At 44.7% G+C, this 24,638-nt stretch overlaps 1 protein-coding gene across 2 annotated transcripts in view; it reads right to left on the bottom strand.

Annotated features, from left to right (window-relative positions):
• The window catches only part of LOC311145646 (dnaJ homolog subfamily C member 13-like), a 60,557-nt gene that overhangs the window by 23,231 nt on the left and 12,688 nt on the right, over nucleotides 1–24,638 (bottom strand). For both annotated transcript variants that reach the window (XM_084181913.1, XM_084181914.1), the window contains exons 3-27: nucleotides 18,341–18,416; nucleotides 17,918–18,067; nucleotides 13,788–13,829; nucleotides 12,725–12,925; nucleotides 11,423–11,629; nucleotides 11,137–11,232; nucleotides 10,796–10,887; nucleotides 10,366–10,532; nucleotides 10,103–10,182; nucleotides 9,442–9,611; nucleotides 8,066–8,165; nucleotides 7,794–7,901; nucleotides 7,483–7,638; nucleotides 7,255–7,311; nucleotides 7,038–7,159; nucleotides 6,808–6,883; nucleotides 6,333–6,428; nucleotides 6,044–6,184; nucleotides 4,772–4,789; nucleotides 4,047–4,129; nucleotides 3,665–3,818; nucleotides 3,459–3,562; nucleotides 3,141–3,300; nucleotides 2,884–3,048; nucleotides 2,575–2,679 (exon numbers count right to left, since the gene is read on the bottom strand). In XM_084181913.1, the coding sequence (XP_084038039.1) occupies nucleotides 2,575–2,679; nucleotides 2,884–3,048; nucleotides 3,141–3,300; nucleotides 3,459–3,562; nucleotides 3,665–3,818; nucleotides 4,047–4,129; nucleotides 4,772–4,789; nucleotides 6,044–6,184; nucleotides 6,333–6,428; nucleotides 6,808–6,883; nucleotides 7,038–7,159; nucleotides 7,255–7,311; nucleotides 7,483–7,638; nucleotides 7,794–7,901; nucleotides 8,066–8,165; nucleotides 9,442–9,611; nucleotides 10,103–10,182; nucleotides 10,366–10,532; nucleotides 10,796–10,887; nucleotides 11,137–11,232; nucleotides 11,423–11,629; nucleotides 12,725–12,925; nucleotides 13,788–13,829; nucleotides 17,918–18,067; nucleotides 18,341–18,416 (2,926 nt within the window). The remainder of the gene's footprint in view (nucleotides 1–2,574; nucleotides 2,680–2,883; nucleotides 3,049–3,140; nucleotides 3,301–3,458; nucleotides 3,563–3,664; nucleotides 3,819–4,046; nucleotides 4,130–4,771; nucleotides 4,790–6,043; nucleotides 6,185–6,332; nucleotides 6,429–6,807; nucleotides 6,884–7,037; nucleotides 7,160–7,254; nucleotides 7,312–7,482; nucleotides 7,639–7,793; nucleotides 7,902–8,065; nucleotides 8,166–9,441; nucleotides 9,612–10,102; nucleotides 10,183–10,365; nucleotides 10,533–10,795; nucleotides 10,888–11,136; nucleotides 11,233–11,422; nucleotides 11,630–12,724; nucleotides 12,926–13,787; nucleotides 13,830–17,917; nucleotides 18,068–18,340; nucleotides 18,417–24,638) is intronic.

Raw genomic sequence — 24,638 nt, 5'->3', positions numbered from 1 at the left:
CTTACTACATTTGCACACACTGTATATAGATTTTCTATTGTGTTATTGGCTGTACGTTTTGTTTATTCCGCACTGCTTTGCTTTATCTTGGCCAGGTCGCAGTTGTAAAATAAAAAAGGCCTAATAGAAGTGGGATTTATTTATTTATTTATTTATTAGGCCTACTTACAATTGCAACTGGCCAAAAAGGTTGCATCCTACATAAAACAATCATTTAAAGAAAAAAAGGCGATGTCTGTGTCTGAATGTCTGTATCGGGAGTCTCGGGATAACCTGCTACTGTAATGACAAAACAAAACAGAAAATACTGTCAGCATGAGACCTAAAATATCCCTGGATAACCACTAATAATAATCACAATAATGTCAGTAGCCTATGACTATTTATTAAATACTAAGTTACTTACTTAACGGGAAAGTTGCACAGTCCGCCCAGCTCAGTTTGAATTGCGGCCAGTTCCAGCGAGGGTATCGTTTTCTTAGCAAGAGAGGAGAATTCTCCACCTGGGCGGACTGTGAATGGATCACGTACAAACGCAATGATATCCTTGGTCACGCTGTAGTCTTCAAATCTGGTGGAGAAGTTGTCCCTCAGCTGCTAGATGAAATCTTCCATCTCTGACAATGCTGCGGCCTGGTCCCTCTGCCTGTCGTTTCTTCAGTGTGCTGAAGTGCAGTAGCCTTCCGGATGACAAGTCCAAATAGAACAACTCAAGCTTCTTAGTAAAGGCCTCAAGTTGTTCCACCATGTCCACGACTGCTGTCCCTCCTCCTTGTAACCGCAGATTTAACCCGTTTAAGTGACAGAATATGTCAGCCAAAAAAGCAACAGAGAGGAATTCCTCAATTTCCAGAATACGAAGGCGGTCAACTGCTGCCCTCATTTGGCTTTTTCTGAGAAAATCCACAACCTGGTCATGTAGTTCACAGAATCGTTCTAGAGTTTTTCCTTTACTCAGCCAGCGCACGTCGTTGTGAAAGGAGATCATCGTGGGTGGCCGCCTCTGATTCTGTCACAAGCTTGCGGAAAATACGTTCTTGGGTGCGTGAGGTCTCCCTGACAAAGTTGATTATGCGCATTACTTTATCCATCACATCTTTTAGCTCACTGTTTAGTCTGGCACACAGGCCACTCTTGATGGATGAGACAATGCAAGCCATTCATTTGTGGGGCAATTTCCTTCAACCTGCTGACCAGGCCCCTGTGTCTACTCACCATAGCAGGAGCCCTGTCGGTGACCACAAAGTTGACTTTTTCGAATGACAGGCCATGTTGCGTAAACAATTCTTCCAGCTTTGTGAATAGGATGTCCCCAGTGGTGTGTCCTTCGAGGGGAATCAGTGGCAGTAGCTCTTCTTTAAAGTCATTTCCATGAAAATAACGGACATATACACACACAATTGTGCTACATCGGTGTTGTCAGTACTCTCATCACTAGCCAGGGAAAAATGCTCAGCCTGACTGAGCCCCTCCAGAACAATCCTATGCACATCATCCACCAGTGCATGGTGGTCCTCAGTAGCTCAGCTGGTAGAGCACGGCACTTGTAACGCCAAGGTAGTGGGTTCGATCCCCGGGACCACCCATTCACAAAAAAATGTATGCACGCATGACTAAGTCGCTTTGGATAAAAGCGTCTGCTAAATGGCATATTATTATTATTATAGTGCATGGACGCTGCGGCCGGCTGTTGACGCAGACATGGGCACCTGTTTGACAGACGCAATTATGCTATCCATAGACTTGTCGGTAACCAATTCCTCCAAAACTGTCAACATGCACTTTTTAAATACCTCTGCATCTGTGAAGGGCATGTTGTGTTTGGTTAGAACCCAGGACGCTTTTAGGGAGGCACTTGTGACCTTCTGTTGTTGGGTCAGGCCACGAAGGAGGATTCTTCTGCTGTGTGTGTAGCTTACAGTTAGTGCTTAAATGTTTCTGCGTCGGGCCTCTGTCTGGAGCGGGAAGGCCACTTTGAAAGTACCATGCTTAGATTCATAAAGCCGTCTGAGATTGAATTCTTTGCAAAACAGCGACATTTTCATTGCAAATAAGACACAGTGGCTTGGCTTTGGAGAAAGGTGGTAAGATGAAGGCATATCTCTGTCCATCCATGAAACTTCAATTTTTATTATCCACCTTTCTTTTGATACTTTTTGAGAGCAACATTTTCTCTTGCTATCAAGCTAATTGTTCTGAACAAATGTTGACATAAAAGTAGTGTAGACTACAGTAGGCTACGTAGACCTGTTTTTCCCCACCAATCAACGCACAGAGGAAAAACATACCTTTTTTATTTTTTATTTATGGAGACATTGGTGATTTTATGAGCTTAAATCAGATCGAAATTATTATGTTATTGTCACTGAATTTATTATGTACTACGCAGATGTGTTAAATATTTTGTTCAATTTGTAGTGTAGGCCTATTAATTGTGCTAATATGATATGCTAATTATGTTCTGGCCCTCCGACTATTAGCTCAGAGAAAATGTGGCCCAAGGCCAAACCTAGTTGATGAACCCTGGGGTAGAGCTTAGCATCAGTCTTGGTTTTGCATTCAGTAGAAACGTACCTCTTCAAAGCTGAAGGGGCCCCTCCTCTCTTTGTCTGCGTTCCCAAAGTACCACTCCTTCTCGCTCTCCCTCTTCATGTCCGCCCCAGCCTCGATCACGTTGCTCTGACAGACAAAGACGTACGTTATTAACATGAAACCAGACAGACTGGCCTGTAATGGAAGCATATAGCTGTCGAAATTCTATTGGACTTCCGACAGCTATACGCTTCCATGGTCTGTAACTGTATCAAAACATACGTTAGATACATGATGAGAAGAATATGCTACAATTTGGGTGGTTCAGACAGGGCAGTTGTAAAGACCTACCTGTAGTGGGACGGTGGCTCGGCTGGTGTGTAGGTGGGCCAGGGTGAGCAGGTCCACTAGGATACGGACTCCATTGGAGTCCATCACCTCCTTTACATTTTTCTTGTTGAGGATGAGTTTGTTAAGGAATAGGATCAGTCTGTCTCTTTCCAGTTTGTCTGTAGACTGTAAATACAGAGGGGGAGAGAGAGAGACTGTTACCATTACAAAACTGTCCCAACGGATCTCTGACAGTTTGTGTGTGCCACAGCACTGACCCGGTCCAGCATGCCCATGATGTACTTGGTGTCGGTGAAGGGGCCGATCTCCTCGCAGCACTTCCCATAGACGACAGTGAGAGCCTGCAGGCACAGGCACTTCATGGAGACTTTGGGGGTGAGCAAGAAACGGTGGTAGAGCTCATTGAAGAACTCGTACCTGAGCGAGAGCGAGAGGGAGGGAAATTGCTAAAGAAACTCTGGGGAAATGTAACAATTTGAACATTTTACTTTATCCTTTCGATTGGATTTAAGAGCAATATTCTCATTAGATGGGTTAGACATAGCTGATTGTGCTGTAGGTAGCGGATGTCTTACGATCTCTTGATGGCCCCCGACTCGTCCGTCTCATCCTCTTCCAGCAGCAGACGCAGGTAATAATCACCAATCTTAATCTCATCCGAAAGACACTCGTACTTCACCTGCAACACATACGCAAACACCCACCACAAGTCAGCTACCAATCCACACGATCAATCAATGATCATAATATAATATGGTCATAATTTGGTTTGACCCCTGACCTCAAACTCCTGGTGGTTCCAGGAGATGACGCTAGCGTTGCCCAGCTCGCGGTCCACGCCGAAGGCCCTCATCTCTCCCTCCAGAGCATCCCGCAGCTCCTCCCGCGTCTTCAGATTCCAGATGAGGTTGGACCGCGCGTGGTCCAACTGGAACCTAGGACACCGGAGAACCAGAGATGGAGATGGGACTACTTATCCAAAATCAAAATATTCACTTTTAATGCATGAATTGATTGATTGAATTTATTTTATCCTCTAAAGTAGAAGGCTGCTCCAACCTGAGAAACATTAAACATTTTTATATAGAGGATAAAACACAAAAGTCTATATTAGTAAGAGAGACAGTAAGGTGGCCATTTTGTGAGTAAGTGACCAAATGTACCTGTAGTAGAAGAGCTCCCAATTGGCTTCGATCTTGATCCTCTGTCTCCTCTTCCTCAGAACGACAGGTTTTTGGTTGGGATTCTGTAGTACAGCCAAGAACAATGGCAGTCACTACTACACTAGACCTTTCCAATGGTCAACTCTGCGTTGTTGGACAACTGCTCTACATGAGTGGATGATACGATGTGATTGGATGACTGCAGCTACGATGATTATGACACCACTAACACCAGCGTTCACAATAGCATGAATTGACTGGCACTCAGGCTATCAGGCCAATTTCCTGTCAATCATTGTCATGCCAAATTCTCATCTTTGGCTTGATAATGACAGCAATGGAGTTGGCAAGGGAACATATAGATCTTGATCTAGACAACGTTCAAGGTACAACAGAGTCAGGTATGGCATGTAGGTATGGGTTGGCATGTATTGAATGGCATGTATTTTATCTATCACAATGTTACAATATGTTTTTTTAACAAATACCTTTTTTACTGTATTAATGAATTCAAACGTTTAATGTCACTGACCACCAGGTGAAAAATACTGTCATGATAACAAACACCAACAAAAACACACAACCTTTGACATAAACCGTGACAAAAATCAAAATACAGAGATGGGATCCCACAACATGTGTTACATGAGCTCTAAAACTGACAGGTAAGAGTGGGAGGGGTCAAAAAGGAGGAAGAGGGGTTCCCATTGGTCAGTTCTACTTACCAGGTTATTTCTGTCCTGCTGCATTTGATTGACAGCAAAGAACAACAACAGACAAGAGGGGGAGGATGGGGCAAGAGACAACACAGAGAGATTATTGGTCCTCAGTCGGATCAAACAGAGATGCTTCTCAATGAAGTTAGAAGGTCAAAGGCAATCTGCATCATACAATCAAAATCTATATCGACAAAAACAGTAAGACAGCCTCCAGTCGCGATGACATAGGGGTTCATTATTTTACTGTATCATCAAATTAATAATAATGGAAAGGAAATCACAACGGTTGTGGTAGCGATTGTAGAGTGTGTGAGGTGATTGGTTCGCAGATAAAGGAAAGAAAGTTCAATTAAATGATTGATTTGAGCTGGAATCACCTTCACCCACAGTCAGCCCTCTAACAATAGTCTCGTTCAGAATCCGCACTAACAAGTTCCTGTTTATTTTGGTACTTAGACAAACCTTGTGTGGTGAGACAAAAACCCAGGAAAAACCCAGTGATGGTCATATAAAGTATAGGTGAACTTCGGTTTGTGGCAGCGTTGTGGCACAGTTGATTTAAAAGGAGATTTGATTAAAGATTTGTGCCAAATGAGAGGCGCAGCTGTGGCCCGTATAGCAAAGGAGAAGAGGGCAGAGAGAGTGTTTTCTGTTAATAACTGGCCCGTTCAGATGGTCGGCTCTACTCAAGGACACACATTAGTCCTTTAAACAAGACATCTCTCATTTACCGTCTTGGCGACATTAACTGTTACTGTAAATGCTTGCATTTCATTCTGTCACCATAATGCACAGAATTTTACTCAGTGGCATCATTCATACCCTATGTTGCTCTAAGTAGAAGTCATAACTGCACCAAGAGTTTTAACATCAATCCCAGCAACACTACACTTCCAAGATCTCTGTGGATCCCTCTGACGCATACAAACGAGGGCAGACGCAACACAAAGCAAGCGGCGCATATCTGTTCAGCAGCGTCAAAAACAGCAAAGCAGAGGATTTGTTAGAATGCGGTTCAGAACCCACTGGTTCCCAGAGTGTCTCCCCCATGGCAAAGCTGCAGGGTGATAGCGATGCTAGCCATGCTAACTGGTACTACAGTACCTGGACCAGTCCAGCAGATGGCTATGGAAGCAGTAGAGCTTGCAATACAACTCAGCACCAGCAGGAGGAGCAAGAGCCAGAGGAGCCGGAATGAGGGCGTCACCATTAGTGCTACTGGGCCAGAATGAAGCCCCTGAATGGGGGGAGAAAAGTGAGCAGTGAGTCCCTCCTCACCTCCTTCTGGGCGATACCCATCTTGTCCCTCCAGTGCATCAGCACGATGTCAGCCTTCTCCTTGGCAAACTTCTCCACCTCTTTGGCTGCCTTGCCCGCCACCCGCTGCCAGTCGGGCACCTTTTGCTGACCAAACTGGTCCTGTAAGGACCAGACAGGAAAAGGCCAGTCAGTAAAAAAATATATACAGTACTAATAACATCCAAGCATACATGCATTTCTAAAGGTACCACAACGGTGTATGGAGTGCGTAAAGGGGAATGTCATTATTGTCTCTACTGCAGATTACCGTGGCGATTTTGACATTGTCCCGGATGTGCATCCTGTCCACATCTTTCTCCGGGACAGGATCAGGGCTGTCCAGGTACGCCAGCAGCCCCGTCGGCTGAGGGGAGAGAGAGATGGAGAGAAAGAAAGAGAGAGATGGAGAGACTGTACACTATCAAATTCCCTGCCTCTAATCGTATGGATGGTACACAAGTGAATTGCCTGAACACTAGGGTCGGGACGATACCAGTATTGCGATACTCCTTACCATCGTGGCAAGGAAACAAAACACGAAGCAGATTTATGTTGGAAACAAACATCATTATGTTGCAATCCAGTCACATGTATTTATTTTCTAAGCTATAGCACACAATATTTTACATACAGCAGGTTTTTAAAGGACCAAAGAGGGCGTCGTGTTTTCATTTTCGCCATGAAAAAAATATTGCAATACTGGTATCGTCACAGCCCTACTGAACACCTGTCGGGAGCCTAACCAGTATTCTCTTGAGGAGGCTCATGGCGATGGGGTTCTCTGCTGTCCACAAGCCCACCAGGTGACGACTCAGCTGCCTGTAGGAGGAACAGTTTCAAAACCATGAGTGAATTTGTCAGAATCCTAACTTGAGATAAGGATGTGTAATTGATTGAGTAAATCATGCATGGACGTTATGGGAGATGTACGTAAAAATCTGACGTAAACCGATTTGGACCCTTAGTCCTTTACCTGTTGGTGAGCATCCTCTGGTCTGAGCTGATGGTGAACATGGAGGTGTGCAAGTGTCTGGGCAGGGCCCCCTCACTCAGTGCCAGCTCCTGCATCTTAGTGGCTATCTCCTTATCCCCCTCCTAATAAAGAAAACAATCATAATTTGTTGATCATCGCCAATATAATCATAATAATTATCCTTTGTCATATCAAGTCCTGCTCCCCCCAACCTCACCTCAATGATGGCCTTCATCACCAGGCCTGCTCCCTTCACAATGGCCATAGAGGGGTGCTGGAAAACAACAACAACTCACTGAGACAACGTTAAATGAATCCCGTCAAAACAGATCGTCACACATACCTTATACGGTTTCCTTTTCTCTTATTCTTAGCCTGGAACCCAAACTGAAACGGAGCATATCAGTTATGGATTCCAGACCTTTCTCTCGCCCCTCCTAGCTACCTGGAAGAGTTTGAAGAGGGTGCGCCCATTGGAGGCCACCATCTCCAGCAGCATGTCAAACTGCTGGCCCTCGCTGGTCTCGCTGTAGGGGGCGCACAGGGCAAAGGTCAGGAAGTCCAGCAGCGAGCTGATCACCAGTGCCCCTGTGCCGTGGTCCTGGAGGGAAAGGGGGAGTATATAGAAGGGGAAGAAAAAAAAGAGTGTGAAGGAGACTGTTAATAAAGAAGCAAGATGGCTTCCTTTGGTTTCGCTCCCAGGTTTCAGCACCAATATCAAAAAAGGTTAGTAGAGGCTGAGGCTGAAACACGTACCACGTTGCTGACAAACTTCTCTAGAAGGTTCTCCAGGAACTTCTTGGAGGACATCAGGGAGGCCTTGTTCAGTTGCTCCTGTCGCAGGTCATAGTCATCGTGCATCGGCTGGAAGGATGCAAATAAAATTGCAATTAAATGTTGTAAATGTAAATTGTGCATTTACAACGGCAGTCACATTCTCGGTAGTGTCATGTCGCCACACCAGAATTGTGTGTAAGATCGTCTGTGTGAGTGAACTTTCAGCTCAGGGGAATCCAAATGGCACTTACACACATAAGAGCACAGAGCATGTCTATAGCGGCGTGTGTCACTCCGTTGTTGTTCCTCTTCAGAGCTTTCACCGTCTTCACCCCCAACTTCTCCCGGAACCTGCAATACACACACACACAACACAACACAACACAACACAACACAGCACACCACACACACACTGATTAAACTAGACAAAGACTCATTAATTCATTTCATTGACATGATATGGAGACAAGGGGGATACTCATTGACACTGGAATTTCAAAAAGGCAGACAAACAGCCTCATTTTTATGGCATCTCTGGTCTACAAATATCATTTTAAAAGGGTCTGGGGGTTCATTCTCAACTATACAGGAACAAAGAATGGAAATCCTCTCATACATCTCAGTGACCCCAGAGGAGAGAGAGACAGTGTCCTGGATACATGAGAGATACAGATCAGGAGAGAGACAGAGAGCGAGAGAGACAGAGAGCGAGAGAGACAGAAAGAGATGGGCACACACACGAAGAAAGAGGTGGAGAAGAGAGATGGATGACGTCACCTCTCTTTTGATCTCCCTGTGTGTGACACATGAAAGGAGAGTAGTAGACGGATGAAAGGAGAGTAGTAGACGGATGAAAGGAGAGTCGTAGACGGATGAAAGGAGAGTCGTAGACGGATGAAAGGAGAGTCGTAGACGGATGAAAGGAGAGTCGTAGACGGATGAAAGGAGAGTCGTAGACGGATGAAAGGAGAGTCGTAGACGGATGAAAGGAGAGTAGTAGACGGATGAAAGGAGAGTAGTAGACGGATGAAAGGAGAGTAGTAGACGGATGAAAGGAGAGTAGTAGACGGATGAAAGGAGAGTAGTAGACGGATGAAAGGAGAGTAGTAGACGGATGAAAGGAGAGTAGTAGACAGATGAAAGGAGAGTAGTAGACGGCTGAAAGGAGAGTAGTAGACGGATGAAAGGAGAGTAGTAGACAGATGAAAGGAGAGTAGTAGACAGATGAAAGGAGAGTAGTAGACAGATGAAAGGAGAGTAGTAGACGGAGAGAGAAGACAGGGAAGACAGACAGAGGGCAGACTGAGATGTATGGATTAATATTTACGTTCCATCTGTGAATCCAGACCCTTGACCAGACCTTGGAATGACAGAGTACGTCTGTTACCTACACACTTCCCACAACATCGTTACACAATACTGCATAGCAACAACTACCAGTAGGAGAGGGGGATGGAGAGGGGAGCAGAAGGACTGGGAGAATGTAGCAGAGGAGGGAGAAGTGAAAAGCACAATTAGACAGTCAGAGCTTTGAAGAAGGGAGAAAGGGGTAGTGAAAGGAGAGACGGAAAGTCAGGAAGAAGGGGCAGTAGTGTGTGTGTGTGTGTGTGTGTGTCGGAAGCCTTACTTGGGAAGCTGTGTGAACGCCTGGAAGCCGGCCTTTGAGGCCACCAGGCGTCGGAGGGCCTGGAAGTGGCTCTCCAGCTCAGCGTTGGGGCCCGGCAGCTCACACTCCTGGGACAGCAGGGCCAAGACGGCATTGCTTATCAGCTTCTCCTTGTTCTCCGAAAACAGACCCTGAGAGACCGGAAGAGGAGAGGAATGTTAAAAATAGGCCTAGTACACTACCAAACACACACTGTGGCTTGGTAGGTTTCAACACACTGTGGCTTGGTAGGTTTCAACAAACTGTGGCTTGGTAGGTTTCAACACACTGTGGCTTGGTAGGTTTCAACACACTGTGGCTTGGTAGGTTTCAACACACTGTGGCTTGGTAGGTTTCAACACACTGTGGCTTGGTAGGTTTCAACACACTGTGGCTTGGTAGGTTTCAACACACTGTGGCTTGGTAGGTTTCAACACACTGTGGCTTGGTAGGTTTCAACACACTGTGGCTTGGTAGGTTTCAACACACTGTGGCTTGGTAGGTTTCAACACACTGTGGCTTGGTAGGTTTCAACACACTGTGGCTTGGTAGGTTTAAACACACTGTCGCTTGGTAGGTTTCAACACACTGTGGCTTGGTAGGTTTCAACACACTGTCGCTTGGTAGGTTTCAACACACTTACGTCTTGGGTGACGGCGTGCAGCACACCGCTGTAGGATACGTTAGCGTTGAATCTGAACACTGCGTCTGCAAAGTTTCCATCTGAGGGACAGGGACACATGTTCAAACCCTCAGTCCTTTAAAGATATAATATTAAACTGGCCATTTCAGGTCACTGATAAAACCTGGGTCAAACGAAAAACATTTTGCAACTGAAAATGGCTTATTGGACAAGTTCAAATAGTTTGGTGCTTAATGAATACACCCGTGAAAGGTGTTACTCACTAGGGGGCACTGCCAGAAATTTGAGGTGCAGGCTCTCCACTTCCTCATCCACAGGCATGCTCAGTAGGCCCCAGCGCTGGCCCCGCTGGGTGGGGGCCATCTTCACACACACATCCCTGTTACCCGACGCACGAACCCCGTCCAGCAGACTGGCCATCAGGGAGTCCCTAAACACACACAGCAGATTCAGTCAATAAGATGGAGAGGGAAACAGATATGACCCACAAATACACACACTTATAAACAATAGAGAAAGACAGATGTGGGATGGGTTAAATATAACACACATGAACACATGAAGAACAGCAGAGCAGAGTGAGACCGACAGATTTGGTATAAAAAGAAAAACCTGTGGAAGGAAACTGTAGAGGGCAAATATGGCACTCATGATACCGTATGTGTACAATAGGAGCTGTGTGTTTCACTGTACCGGTCTGTGGAGCAGTACTTCCTGATCTGGCCTCTGATGAACTCTATGGTGAACACCTGGGGGTTCTCCGCATCGCAGATGAGAGCAAACACCTGCAGATACACACACAGACACACACAGCGTTTACCCCAAATTACACTAAAACAACAGTGCTTCAGTCCAATTTATTTGAAAAAGACAAACATGGCATTTAACAGAGCCTGAGGCAGAGGCCGGGCCATAGAAATAGAATGGATAAAACAGACAGAAATCCACATTATAACACATCATGGAAAATTCTTCTTCTACCAATTCTATGAGTCAGCCCCAGTATTTATGTAGGAGTTGTAGCAGCCACCCACCTCTCCAAAGGGCTTGATGGTGACTATGTTGTAGGAGGCTGGATCTCTCTCCACCAGACATGTCTCTGTCAGGCACAGGATCCTCTTAACGGGCTCCTGTCAGAGACAAACATCACAGAAGAAGTTAGTCTCAAGTCTATAAGGGCCAGTTGACTACAAATAACATTTTCATCTCGATGTCATAATAAAGAAAAATTGCATCCTCATAAAAGGTCAACACAGGTCAAATAAACAGGTCATATATAAAAGTAATGGACGGAGTGATCGGGATAGGAGTGATTCTGACCGAGTGGCGTGGGGAGATCTTCTGCACCACAAACTCAGCCAGGGAGGTGATGGACTCGTCCGAGCCGTACTTCCCCAGTCGATCCGTCACAAAGTCCTCGAAGGTCAGCGGGTCCTTACGCAGCCGCAGTGTGATGCCGATGAAGTTGCCCGCATGCTCGATGGCGCTTTTGATGATCTCGTCCCGGTGCTCTGACGCAAACAGGTGCTGAAGATGGGATGGAAAGTTGGAGAGAGAGGGATCGGGGGGAAAGAGATAGGTAAGAGAGGGAGGGATGGGACGGTAGAGAGAGGGGGATGGGAAGTATGGGCAGAGAGAGGCAATAGGAAGGTGAATAAAGGGATGGGATTGGGTTGGGGTGCAATAAGAATGGTGAGTCAAGTCCTGGACAGTAGGATTTCTCAAGGGCATAAACACATTTGCACACAGACAAACAAACCTTTAGAGCAGGGTGTCATGTAAAAACCTTCCCAATCATTCTGATCGTGTTCTGATTGTGACGTCATGCTGTAACATTTCTCCCAGCGTGAAAATGTTCCCAGTTGAATAATTGCACAAGCATCTCTTTACGCGGATGTTTCTCACACCCTCCCTCGACCTCGGAAAACTGTTCTGTGGGCACGCGCATTTGCTTCACACATCTGCCAATCAATGGTGGCCAGGAGTATTGACTCTGACCAATCTGAAGCTTGTCGACTCGTGCTGAGGGTTGATGTGCTGAGGGTTGATGTGAGGAGAGATTTTTTGCGATTGCAAAGACTTGGGCGCTACGTTTTCAATTGACAGTACATATATATTTGTTAGTTAGTTAGCTATACAAACAAGTTCAAACTGCACACCTCTGAGAACAAGCCATCTCGACCAGTTTACAGCTAATTAGGCTTGCTAAATCAAGGGCGAGGGGGTGTAAGAGAAACATCTGCACAAGCTCAGCCATCCACACAGACGCGCGTGCAATTATTGACTAGGGACATTTTCACGCTGTGAAAATTTTTACAACATGACCTCGACAATCACAACACAATCAGAACAATTGGGAACTATTTCACACTGGGAAGAGTTTTACATGACACAGGGCTCTCCCACCCTGTTCCTGGACAGCTACTGTCCTGTAGGTTTTCGTTCCAACCCGTTGTAACTTACCGGATTCAGCTTATCAACCAGCTAATTATTAGAATCAGGTGTGCTAGATTAGGGCTGGAGTGAAAAACTGCAGGACAGTAGCACTCCAGGAACAGGGTTGGAGAGCCCTGGTTTAGAGAGAGAGACACACACACACTACCCTCCCCCCTAGGTACGTACCAGGCGGCTGAAGCCCCCATAGAGGATGCAGAAGCCCCCCTGGTAGTCGTTGACCTCTGCAAAGCCCTCCACGGAACGGTAGTCGTAAGAGCACACCACCCGGTTGGTCTGGGGGTCGATCTGGTCGATGCCCCCCGGGGTCACCTCCAGGCTCACCGACTTCCGCGTGTCGCTCCAGTGGTGCTTGTAACAGTTGTAGCGCTGACAGGAGGGACACAAATGTTAACAAAGTGGACAAATGTCATAGCATCACTGCATGATATAGCTCTGAGCATCATCACGCCTAGCTCTGGTCCGGGGCATTACGTGCGCAACGTCGGCAAGCAGCACGTACAGTAATGCCCTGGACCAGAGCTAGGTAATGATAATGCTTAGAAACCCCCTTAGAGACCCATAGGGCTCTGGTCAAAAGTAGTGCACTATATAGGGAGGCATTTGGGGTGCAACCATTGTGCTCCTCTTCGATGAGATCACCAAGAATTTGTATTGATCTGTGCTGTAGATGAAAGTCACCCTTACGGGAGCAGGCGAGCTGCTGTTCTATTCCAACCTCTCTCCCCCAAGGAAATGGGATTGTGCTGATGGAGGAGAAAACAAACATGGACAGAGGCTCTGTCCCTAATGGCACCCTATTCCGTATATAGTGCACTAACTTTGACCAAAAGAAGTGCACTACATAGAGAATAGGGTGCCATTTTGGAACACTCAATAAAACCCTCAGGGTTCCTGATCGCGTCTCCTAGACTAGCTCAGCGCAGGAGAGGGAAAGAGAGAGAGAACACAGATCCTATTATTATCAACTCAGGAAGAAGAACTAGAGGCTGCTCCACTATGCCCTTCCTCCTCCCCCTCTCTGATCTACTCAACATGGCCCTGGGATGTGTGCAGTGTTTGTTTACTCATTTGTTTTGCTCCCCCTCCTCCACCTTATATTCATTCATATCGGCATTCATATCATTCCATTCTCCTCTGTAGTGAGGTCATGCATTCTGTTCTCCTTTCACTCTTTCGTTCAGGTCTTCATTCCCTCGCTCCTTTCTCCATTACCTCACTCAATACTCACCCTGCCAGTTATCTTTCCCTCTGAGAAGTCTGTCCTGAATCTCTGCAGAGAGAAGGGGAGATCAGATTAAACATGTATCCATTGTAATCTGGGCCCGTATTCATAAAACTTCTCAGAGAGTGTTGATCTAAGACCTGTTTTGCCTTACAGATCATAATGAAGATTACGTGGACAGGGGGGACCTGATCCTAGATCAGCACTTTAACTCTGCAACACTTTATGAATACGGGCTGTGATGCATTGCCATCCATTTAAAAAAACCTCCTAATGCACTGTTTCTTTTTAGTTAGATGATTGATATCATCCTTTGAATAAGTTTAATTAGGCTGTTGAACACAAACGTGTGGAGTTTGATTGAAAAGATTGGCCTTCTTGATGTGTGGGTGCAGGACGCGAGCCCTGATATGTTGTTTCTCACAGAGACTTGGCTGAATGATTCGGTGTCGGATAAGGACATTGATATTTGTGGTTACAATATTTTCAGTTGTGATAGATTGCAAAAAGGGTGAGGAGTGGCTATTTATGGAAAAACACAGGTGTCCTTCCTAACTCATTTGCAGGAAAGTAAGGAAACCCCTCAGCGATTTCCCCATGAGGCCAATGGTGACTTTAAAACAGTTACAGCGTTTAATGGCTGTGATAGGAGAAAACTGTAGTTACTCCACAATACTACCCTTATTGACAGAGTGAAAAGAAGGAAGCCTGTACAGAATAAAAATATTCTAAAACATCCCGTTTGCAACAAGGCACTGAAGTAATATTGCAGAAAATGTGGTAAAATAATTAAGTTTTTGCCCTGAATACAAAGTCTTATGTTTGGGGCAAATCCAATACATTACTGAGTAGTACCACTCATTTTTAAGCATAGTGGTGGCTGCATCATGTTTTGGGTGACTTGTAATCGTTAAGGACTGGGAAGTTTTTCAGGATAAAAATTAAACGGAATGGAGCTAAGCACAGGCAAAATCCTAGAGGAAAACCTGGTTCAGTCTGCTTTCCACCAGACACTGGGAGATTAATTCATCTTTCAGCAGGACATTAACCTAAAACACAAGGCCAAATCTACACTGGAGTTGCTTACAAAGACAACAGTGAACGTACCTGAGTGGCCGAGTTACAGTTTTGACTTAAAATCGGCTTAAAGATCTATGGCAAGATGTGAAAATGGTTGTCTTGCAATTATCAATTTGTTCTTAACTGACTTGCCTAGTTAAATAAAGGTTAAATAAAAAATAAAATAAAAAATAAAAAATAAAAGGTTGAGAAGAATATGCTGGTCTAATTTGCATTTACATTTACGTCATTTAGCAGACGCTCTTATCCAGAGCGACTTACAAATAGGTGCATTCACCTTATAGCCAGTGGGATAACCACTTTACAATGTTTTTTTTTTTTTTTTTTTTTTTGGGGGGGGGGTAGAAGGATTACTTTATCCTATCCCAGGTATTCCTTAAAGAGGTGGGGTTTCAAATGTCTCCGGAAGGTGGTGAGTGAGGGAGCTTGTTCCACCATTGGGGTGCCAGAGCAGCGAACAGTTTGACTGGGCTGAGCGGGAACTATGCTTCCGCAGAGGTAGGGGAGCCAGCAGGCCAGAGGTGGATGAACGCAGTGCCCTCGTTTGGGTGTAGGGACTGATCAGAGCCTGAAGGTACGGAGGTGCCGTTCCCATTTACTCACTAGAAAGAGGAACTTTGGAGTCTTATGGGAAATATCAGACTCATTAGAGAGAGAATCTCTTACACCTCCTCAGAATACCAATTTCATGTCATCAACACATTTTGTTTTCTGCGTGGTGTGTCAAGGGACCTGTAACTTGCAAGCGCTATAATTTTTTGCTACATTTTTAGACAATGAGCGTTTTTGCAGCAAAAATGTTTCACCTCCACTGCAATTTAGATGTGTGTGTGTGTGCGCACTTTTGACAACTTAATTGCTTTTTGTTTATCGCCGTAAAATGTTTTGACGCTATTAATCCTGTCTCCATTTCTTCACCGCACTGAACATTTTAACCCCCTAGAGTCTAAGGGGGATTCTTTAGGCCAAGATATGGAATTGTTTTAAGATCGTCATACCAAGGATTATTTAGCAATTAGATTTTTAATTTTAGAACCCATTTAGGTATAAAAAAATATATATATACTTTTTTGGGGGATAAATTTGGCAATACTGCTATTAGCCCATAGAAACGCAATGAATAACAGACTCATACATTGAAAAACAGATAGTCCAAAAATGTATCAAAAGGAAGTGTCTGTCCTATAGCTGAGAGATAAGAAAGATCAGATAATTATTTATAAAACTACTTCCATATATATTTCCATATTTAATTTTTTTAACTGGTACCGGGCTACCTTCAGACTATTCTTGTGATGCTTGTGGGCATCCCAGAGCAAAACAACGGACGTGTTAGTGAGTTTCACCTTTTCACAGAGGGGTCATGTTAGTGTGTAGGCCAAACTTTCGGACTCTACAGACAGAGGTAGGCAGATCGGCAGCACCGACTTCAGATGAGTCCCGTGACGCTTGTGGGGGTCATAGAGCAAAACGGAGAACTCCATTGTTTTCGTGAGTGTGTCATCTTTCCATAGAGGGGTCAAAACCATTCGAACGCTACAGACGTTTTCTTGAGAAGACCGATTTTTGGGATGTCTCCTGGTCTGACAAACACCGCTGTAGCTCTGCCACCTTCCACTGCAGATGCGGAAGGCCGACAACGGCGGATTGAGACCTAGCCCATGCAAAAAAACAGATCCCTAGCTTAAACAGATGTTTTATCATGCTAATTAGATTTTGGCGGAGGCATGGACTCTAGTTAAGCACACTAATTTCCTCACGGACCCTTTTAAGCGCAGAACACAAAACGGAACACAGCTACAGTCAATGCTTGCACCTGATTGAAGCCTCTAGACAAAATCATGTAAAAGTTATGCCCAATATTACCAGAGCTATGTTTTTTTTCTTTCTGCCGCAGATTCTTGCGCATGTCGCAGGCTGTTTTAAACTACACGCAAGCAGCTATTTGTTGGTTTGATAACAAACATTGTTACCATGTTACCAAGCAACCTGATAAATTGACCACTGACTAGGCTATGCCCAAATTTGGATGGCACAGGAAGAACTGAAAAGGGATAGCCTACTCAAAGAGATGCTTCAAAAGGTAGGCTGCATATGCAATAGTGGGTTGTGTATGATTGTGTGTGTAGTTATCTGAAGAGTACAGACGGTTACAGTGTGTTCATAACATTGTTGGACAAGTTTAAAAGCTCTTTGTTCTTTGTATCCATAGAGCCAGTTATTTTTTCCTATAGTCACACTCATTTAGAATTCCTGAAGCTTTAACAGTACTTAAAGCTGTGTGTGCTGTGTGCAGGTGTTAACCTTCAAGAACATTGATAAGAGGGAGTAGGCCTACCTAAACACCTAAGAGGGAACATTAATAGCTTGTATGTTAGAGGGACTTTTGTGTTGTTTATGGTGAACATGCGATTACAACATTCTAATGTAGATAATTGTGTTTCCGTCCCTTACAATCAAAGCATAGTATGCCTGTAACTCAATGCACTGCTTTTAGAAATAGACAAATATTTTCTTTAGGGCCAAATTTGAGGAAATTCAAAAATTAAGTAATGCCATTAATGCAATTAATCATTTGACAGCCTTACTTTTATTGTATGTGATGGTGTTTCTAAAGCGACCAACAGTCGGCCACTGTTGCTAATGTGTTGTGAGCATTCTCATTAAAAAATAATGGCTGATGCTACACATGGGTGCTGGTGGTAGGAGGTGAGTGTAGTTCCCCATTACAACATATTGATTAAAGGGGCAACCTGGGATTCAAAGAACTACTAAGCAGTCATCTCACCACTTTCTGGGGTAAACAGCTGAGGGGTGGGGCTTAAGAAATGTAACCCCTCTCAAATGTATAGATGGAGCTATGGACTGACCACCCATGAGATCAAAATGCTAGCTTTAGCCATGTTTTTGAAGTTATACAATGTTTGCTTAAAAGGTTTACAAACATTAGACTAAAAAAACTTATATTTGGGTTCTGATGCGGTAAGGCAGTTGAACTAAGCTACTCAGGTATTTATAAAGTATATTCTTCCAGAACCAATGGTGTGTTCTCTCACCAGTGCCTCTGTGAGCAGCTCGGTCCGGTGCTCTGTTGAGAACTTGAGCGTTTCTGACTTTTTGCCACTGCCCTTGCGGAATGTGAGGTTGAACTCGGTGCCCTGGCCCTTGCCCACCGGGGTGATGCCACAGATGTCCCCGTATGGCCACTACAGGGCACCACAGAGAGTGAGACAGAGACAGAGAGACCAACATGTCGCATGTCAACAAGTCACATTCCATAACAGTGAAAATGACAGGTCATAGATATTCACCAAGTTGGTGACAGGAGATATGCTGAACAAAACCATAACCACTGGGATATTTAGGACTAAACAGAAAAAAATATGTTGACAGTCATCACATAATGGTACTTATCACATGGATTTCACATGACTCAGACTTTGAGAAAACATGACAGGATTAAAGGTGAGTCCACTGACCTGGTTTGTGACTTCGAGCGTGGTGGGGTTGTACGTGGTAATGCCATGAGTGCCCACGGAGAAGACTCGTTTGTACCTGGAACAGAGAGGAGGAGAGCTCAGTATGTCAGATATCTACTTACACAACATCTGTTATACAAGGATCTACAAGACACAGGAGGTAGCTTAACAGCCAAAACAATGTCTGCATCTCAAAATGGCACCCTATTCCCTGTACAGTGCATTGCGTTTGACTAGAGGCAGAGACCTATGGGCCCTGGTCAAACGTAGAACTGTATATAGGTAATAGCAGGGCTGTAACAGTCATGGACTTTTGGATGATGGTTATTGTTCTGCCAAATGAATGCAAGGCAACCAAAGTTATGTTGTAAAGAGTCCATGTTACTGCGGAAACGGACTCAACCACACGATTGCCCAGCCGTCCTGTCTTCAGTCAGCTGTTCGTACCACACACACAAAACAATATATCTTTTTTACAGTTAGGACAGTTCTTTTATTTTCATGACGGTGTTCATCCATAAAATACGGTAATTGTGCCAGCCCTAGGTAATACGGTACCATTTGGGATGCAGACAATCAGTGTGGAGTGGACTGTGGAGCACTGCAGTGAGGTAGGTGGTGGACATGATTGCCCTTGCTGTAGCCTAAGAGATGGTACTTCTGAAGTGACAGATGTTAGCTTAGCATTGGCTTGGCTTGAGAATTCCATTAGCATTGATGAATTGATGCTAACCTTGTTCCCCCATCAGTCAATGCTCCACGAAATACCTCCTGAGCTGGAAATAACCATGGCAGAAATAAAGACCTTATTATGTCTGGGGATGGCTAGGGGGTGGCAGGTAGCTTATTGGGTAAGGGCGTTGTGCCAGTAACCGAAAGGTCGCTGGTTCTAATCCCCTAGCCGACTAGGTGAAAAGTCTGTCGATGTGCCCTTAAGCAAGGCACTTAACTCTAATTGCTCCTGTAAGTCGCTCTGGATAAGAGTGTCTGCTAAATGACTAAAATGTAAAATGTAAATGGGGAGTTTGACACTGGACAGAGTGAGACCAATGGAACAGGGAACTTGTGTGTATCCCAAATGGCACCCTATTCTCTAGTGCACTATAAAGGGAATAGGGTGCCATTTCGGAGGCGGACGTTTATTCTGTACCGGATGAGTGGCGCTCTGAAAAACTGCTAGTGTTTTGTCACTGGAACTGAATAACCATACAGTGAGGGAAAAAAGTATTTGATCCCCTGCAGATTTTGTACGTTTGCCCACTGACAAAGAAATGATCAGTCTATAATTTTAATGGTAGGTTTATTTGAACAGGAAAAGACAGAATAACAACAACAAAAATCCAGAAAAACGCATGTCAAAAATGTTATAAATTGATTTGCATTTTAATGAGGGAAATAAGTATTTGACCCCCTCTCAATCAGAAAGATTTCTGGCTCCCAGGTGTCTTTTATACAGGTAACGAGCTGAGATTAGGAGCACACTCTTAAAGGGAGTGCTCCTAATCTCAGCTTGTTACCTGTATAAAAGACACCTGTCCACAGAAGCAATCAATCAATCAATCAGATTCCAAACTCTCCACCGTGGCCAAGACCAAAGAGCTCTCCAATGATGTCAGGGACAAGATTGTAGACCTACACAAGGCTGGAATGGGCTACAAGACCATCGCCAAGCAGCTTGGTGAGAAGGTGACAATAGTTGGTGCGATTATTTGCAAATGGAAGAAACACAAAGGAACTGTCAATCTCCCTCGGCCTGGGGCTCCATGCAAGATCTCACCTCGTGGAGTTGCAATGATCATGAGAACGGTGAGGAATCAGCCCAGAACTACACGGGAGGATCTTGTCAATGATCTCAAGGCAGCTGGGACCATAGTCACCAAGAAAACAATTGGTAACACACTACGCCGTGAAGGACTGAAATTCTGCAGCGCCCGCAAGGTCCCCCTGCTCAAGAAAGCACATATACATGCCCGTCTGAAGTTTGCCAATGAACATCTGAATGATTCACTGGGTGAAAGTGTTGTGGTCAGATGAGACCAAAATCGAGCTCTTTGGCATCAACTCAACTCGCCGTGTTTGGAGGAGGAGGAATGCTGCCTATGACCCCAAGAACACCATCCCCACCGTCAAACATGGAGGTGGAAACATTATGCTTTGGGGGTGTTTTTCTGCTAAGGGGACAGGACAACTTCACCGCATCAAAGGGACGATGGACGGGGCCATGTACCGTCAAATCTTGGGTGAGAACCTCCTTCCCTCAGCCAGGGCATTAAAAATGGGTCGTGGATGGGTATTCCAGCATGACCATGACCCAAAACACACGGCCAAGGCAACAAAGGAGTGGCTCAAGAAGAAGCACATTAAGGTCCTGGAGTGGCCTAGCCAGTCTCCAGACCTTAATCCCATAGAAAATCTGTGGAGGGAGCTGAAGGTTTGAGTTGCCAAACGTCAGACTCGAAACCTTAATGACTTGGAGAATATCTGCAAAGAGGAGTGGGACAAAATCCCTCCTGAGATGTGTGCAAACCTGGTGGCCAACTACAAGAAACGTCTGACCTCTGTGATTGCCAACAAGGGTTTTGCCACCAAGTACTAAGTCATGTTTTGCAGAGGGGTCAAATACTTATTTCCCCTCATTAAAATGCAAATCAATTTATAACATTTTTGACATGCGTTTTTCTGGATTTTTTTGTTGTTATTCTATCTCTCACTGTTCAAATAAACCTACCATTAAAATTATAGACTGATCATTTCTTTGTCAGTGGACAAACGTACAAAATCAGCAGGGGATCAAATACTTTTTTCCCTCACTGTACATACATACATAAACCAAGTAGTAGCTGACACTGAGGGAGAGGGCGGTTGAGTTAATATATAAGTCAAGGGAAGTGTGCTCAAGATCTATGAGAAATGTGACTGCCTGCCACATTCAGAGGGAGTCGAAAAGGGCAGCCACAGTGAAGCGGACTGTGTTTAAAAAACAGAGTAAAAAACATTAGGAATACCTAATATTGAGTTGCACCCCCTTTTGCCCTCAGAACAGCCTCAATTCGTCAGGGCATGGAGTTTACAAGGTGTTGAAAGCGTTCCACAGGGATGCTGGCCCATGTTGACTCTAATTCTTCCCACAATTGTGTCAAGTTAGCTGGATGTCCTTTGGGCGATGGCCCATTCTTGATACACACGGGAAACTTGTTTGACACACAAACCGGTGCGACTGGCACCTACTACCCAGGGTTTCCATTAGCCGTTAGACTTTTTAGCCTTTTCATTGATGGAAATACCAGTCGATGTAAATACATTTGACTGATCATGCTTATCGGTCTATAGGTTAATTAGCATAATTGTGTGGAATTAAATTGGCGCATGTACAGTATATTCATTATTTATCAATATTTACATTGACAATATACCACAAACTCCGGAGGTGCCTTATTGCTATTATAAAACTGTTTACCAATGTAATTAGAGCAGTAAAAATAACTGTCATACAAGAGGTATACGGTCTGCTATACCACGGCTTTCAGCCAATCAGCATTCAGGGCTCAAACCACCCAGTTTATAATTGTGATTTTTTGCTGGTGAGTTCTCTCTCCTGTACCCGGCTCCCAGACACACGCCACACACCTCCTGCAGCCCCGCTCCCAACCACTCAAGGAGGCTGTTCTTCGAGGCTTGACCACACCGCAAATGGCACTCGCATGCAGTCAGCATACTGTCAAAATCCACATTTTCTATGCTCTACTATTCGTTTGTGTATCTTATTCTATGCAAAACGCTAGTTAGCATGCTGTCTGTGCTTACAAAATTCATTAGCCGCTAATGCCAATCGCTAGCTAGCTAAATCACAGATGAAAGGGGAAACCTAGTTAATTATAATAATATTTGGCTAAATGCACTGAGCTCACAAATGTTTGCATACCCTAGTACCCGTGATGGTGTGTAGAGTAAGTACATCAGCATGTGTTTGTGCAATGACATGCCTTGTTCTGAATGGAACAACTTCTTCCTGGCTTTTTCATTGCCAAACCATTGAAAGGATACTTCCTAAAGAAATTGTGTGTGCTTGGTTGTTTTGAAGTTTTTATATAACATCTAAAATAATGTTCATATAGAACAGCTTGTGATCTCATTTTAGATGGGCCGTTTTCTACTTTGACACTTGTTTTAACCATGTCTCATAGAACTATCAAGTTTTCACCAACGTGAATGAAAATCACAAAATGGCTATTAGATATGTCCAAATCGTGCAGCCCTGGTGTGTGTGTGTGTGCGCAAGTTTGCGTGTGTCCGGGAGGGGGGGGGGGGGGGGGGGTCTGATGTTCCAGCCATTTACCCCCCACCCTAGCTACCTCAGACCGGCTGAAGAGTTTCCGCTAAGCTGCACCCCTGATCCCTCTCCTCTACATCAGACTGCCACGCTCAGACAAAGAGGGGGAGACTAGGCTAGCTGGGAACGTCGCCACTCACACAGAGAAACACACTAGGGCTAAGGCCGCTAAACCTTAACTCACTTCACCACCAGCAGCCAAATGCTGAAAATGAAATTAAGTGCGATACTGAGGAGTAGCATCACATCCCAACAAATATCCATCCCAAATGGTCAAAAGTAGTGCACTACAAAGGGAATAGGGTGCCATTTGTGATGCAGACAAGACCTCAAATCAAAAAGGATGGATTTATTTATTTGACAGGGGCAATGTACATTAATTAACATTGCTGTAAATGTGCCACATTTAACGAGCTAGCTAGTTTTCATCTGTAGTCCCTGGGCAGATACTGTAGATACAAACATGTAGATGTGTAGAGGCTGGGGGCAGACTACACACACACACTAACCTAAATGCTACTTGGGCACCGAAACTGAAACTGACAGGATAAGAGAGAGCTCTGAAATGAAATATTCGAGCCAAGATACTATAGCAACAAAAACCTGTCCACAACTTTTCATCTGAACTGAACTATAACACTAAACCAGGCTGAAGTCAGACGTGAGGCTCAGATGTTGCTAAGCTAACCGCCAAAGGACTTATTTCCTGGGTTGTTTAATTGGACAAAGTGAATGGACTGGACTTTTCTGGCTACCTTCCAACATACTGCTAACCATGCTGGGGTCACGCTGATGCTTTTAAAATGTGCTGAATGAGTGAGGCAACAGATTCGGTGGAAGCTGACTGACTGACAGATGAGAATAAGAACATTGACCCAACACAGGAAGGGTGAACCGGCCTTATGACGACAGTCATGCAACCTTCCTTGCTCTGCGTCTCAAAATGACTACGATCACGTAGACCCTACATTTTCAACTACTTATTATTTGGCTTTTTTGTCGTCTTACAATCTTCTACCTACACACATTTAGGCATAGGCATATTCTCATGAGAAGACTGTCACGCTTGTAGACCTTGACTTCACACAGAGTTGCCTCTCTTCAACAGCTGCACGGAGAGTGTGTATGAGCTGAAAGGAGCACTTTCAGCACCTCCTAATCACCGTTGTCCCCAACACAAAACATTCTGACGTGTGCCCTGTGCACACACACACACACACACACACACATCTTCACTAGGTAAAGAGAAACAGAAAGTGGATAAAACAGGTAGAAAGGCCACATCTGAGTGTGCCCAGATATCAGTATAGACATCCAGAGGTAGATTGAGAGTAATCGGAGTCAAGGTTTGGGTGGAATAAATCCCAGTAGCAGAACTGAGCTCCCTCTCCTCCTCTATCATCATGCAAGCACATGGTTTTCCTTTCATCCTAGCCTGAGCCAACTCCACCCTCCCTCGCTCTCAGCTCTAAGTACACGACTGGTTCATTATTCATCCTCTCCAGGCAGAGACAGCCACTCACCCAGCCCAAGTTTAGAACAGCCCAAGACAGGTACCGGTCCTGTAGTAGCCAGGGCCAGGGTTGTTTTTCTACTCTGGGCCCAGGTTAAAGGCTTTAAATAGGGGCTCAGTTGTTTTCCTGGGCAGGTCACATGGTCAGGAAACTCTACATAGCCATAGCCTATTTACATGGGTCAGAGGTTATGTCATGTACAGGGCAGGGCATGATATGCTGCTCCTCACAACAACAGTCATCATTCAGTCTCCCCCACCATGACCTCAGAGATAGCTTTATATCATTATAAAGGCACTGCTATGAAAGTTCATACGAGTGTTATTGGAAGCAGTGGAACATTTAATTGGCAGTGATAAAACTCAGACTAAAACAATAGGTTAGATGGATAAACTATTCATTATTACTGGAGATGGGGGTGAAGGCTTGATCTTCCCCACCTTTGCTGTTTGGT

This window comes from Coregonus lavaretus (genome assembly GCF_964263955.1).
Source record: "Coregonus lavaretus genome assembly, chromosome: 2".
Taxonomy (NCBI): domain Eukaryota; kingdom Metazoa; phylum Chordata; class Actinopteri; order Salmoniformes; family Salmonidae; genus Coregonus; species Coregonus lavaretus.
Note: the sequence above shows the minus strand (reverse complement) of the source record. Positions and strands in the feature narration are given on the sequence as shown.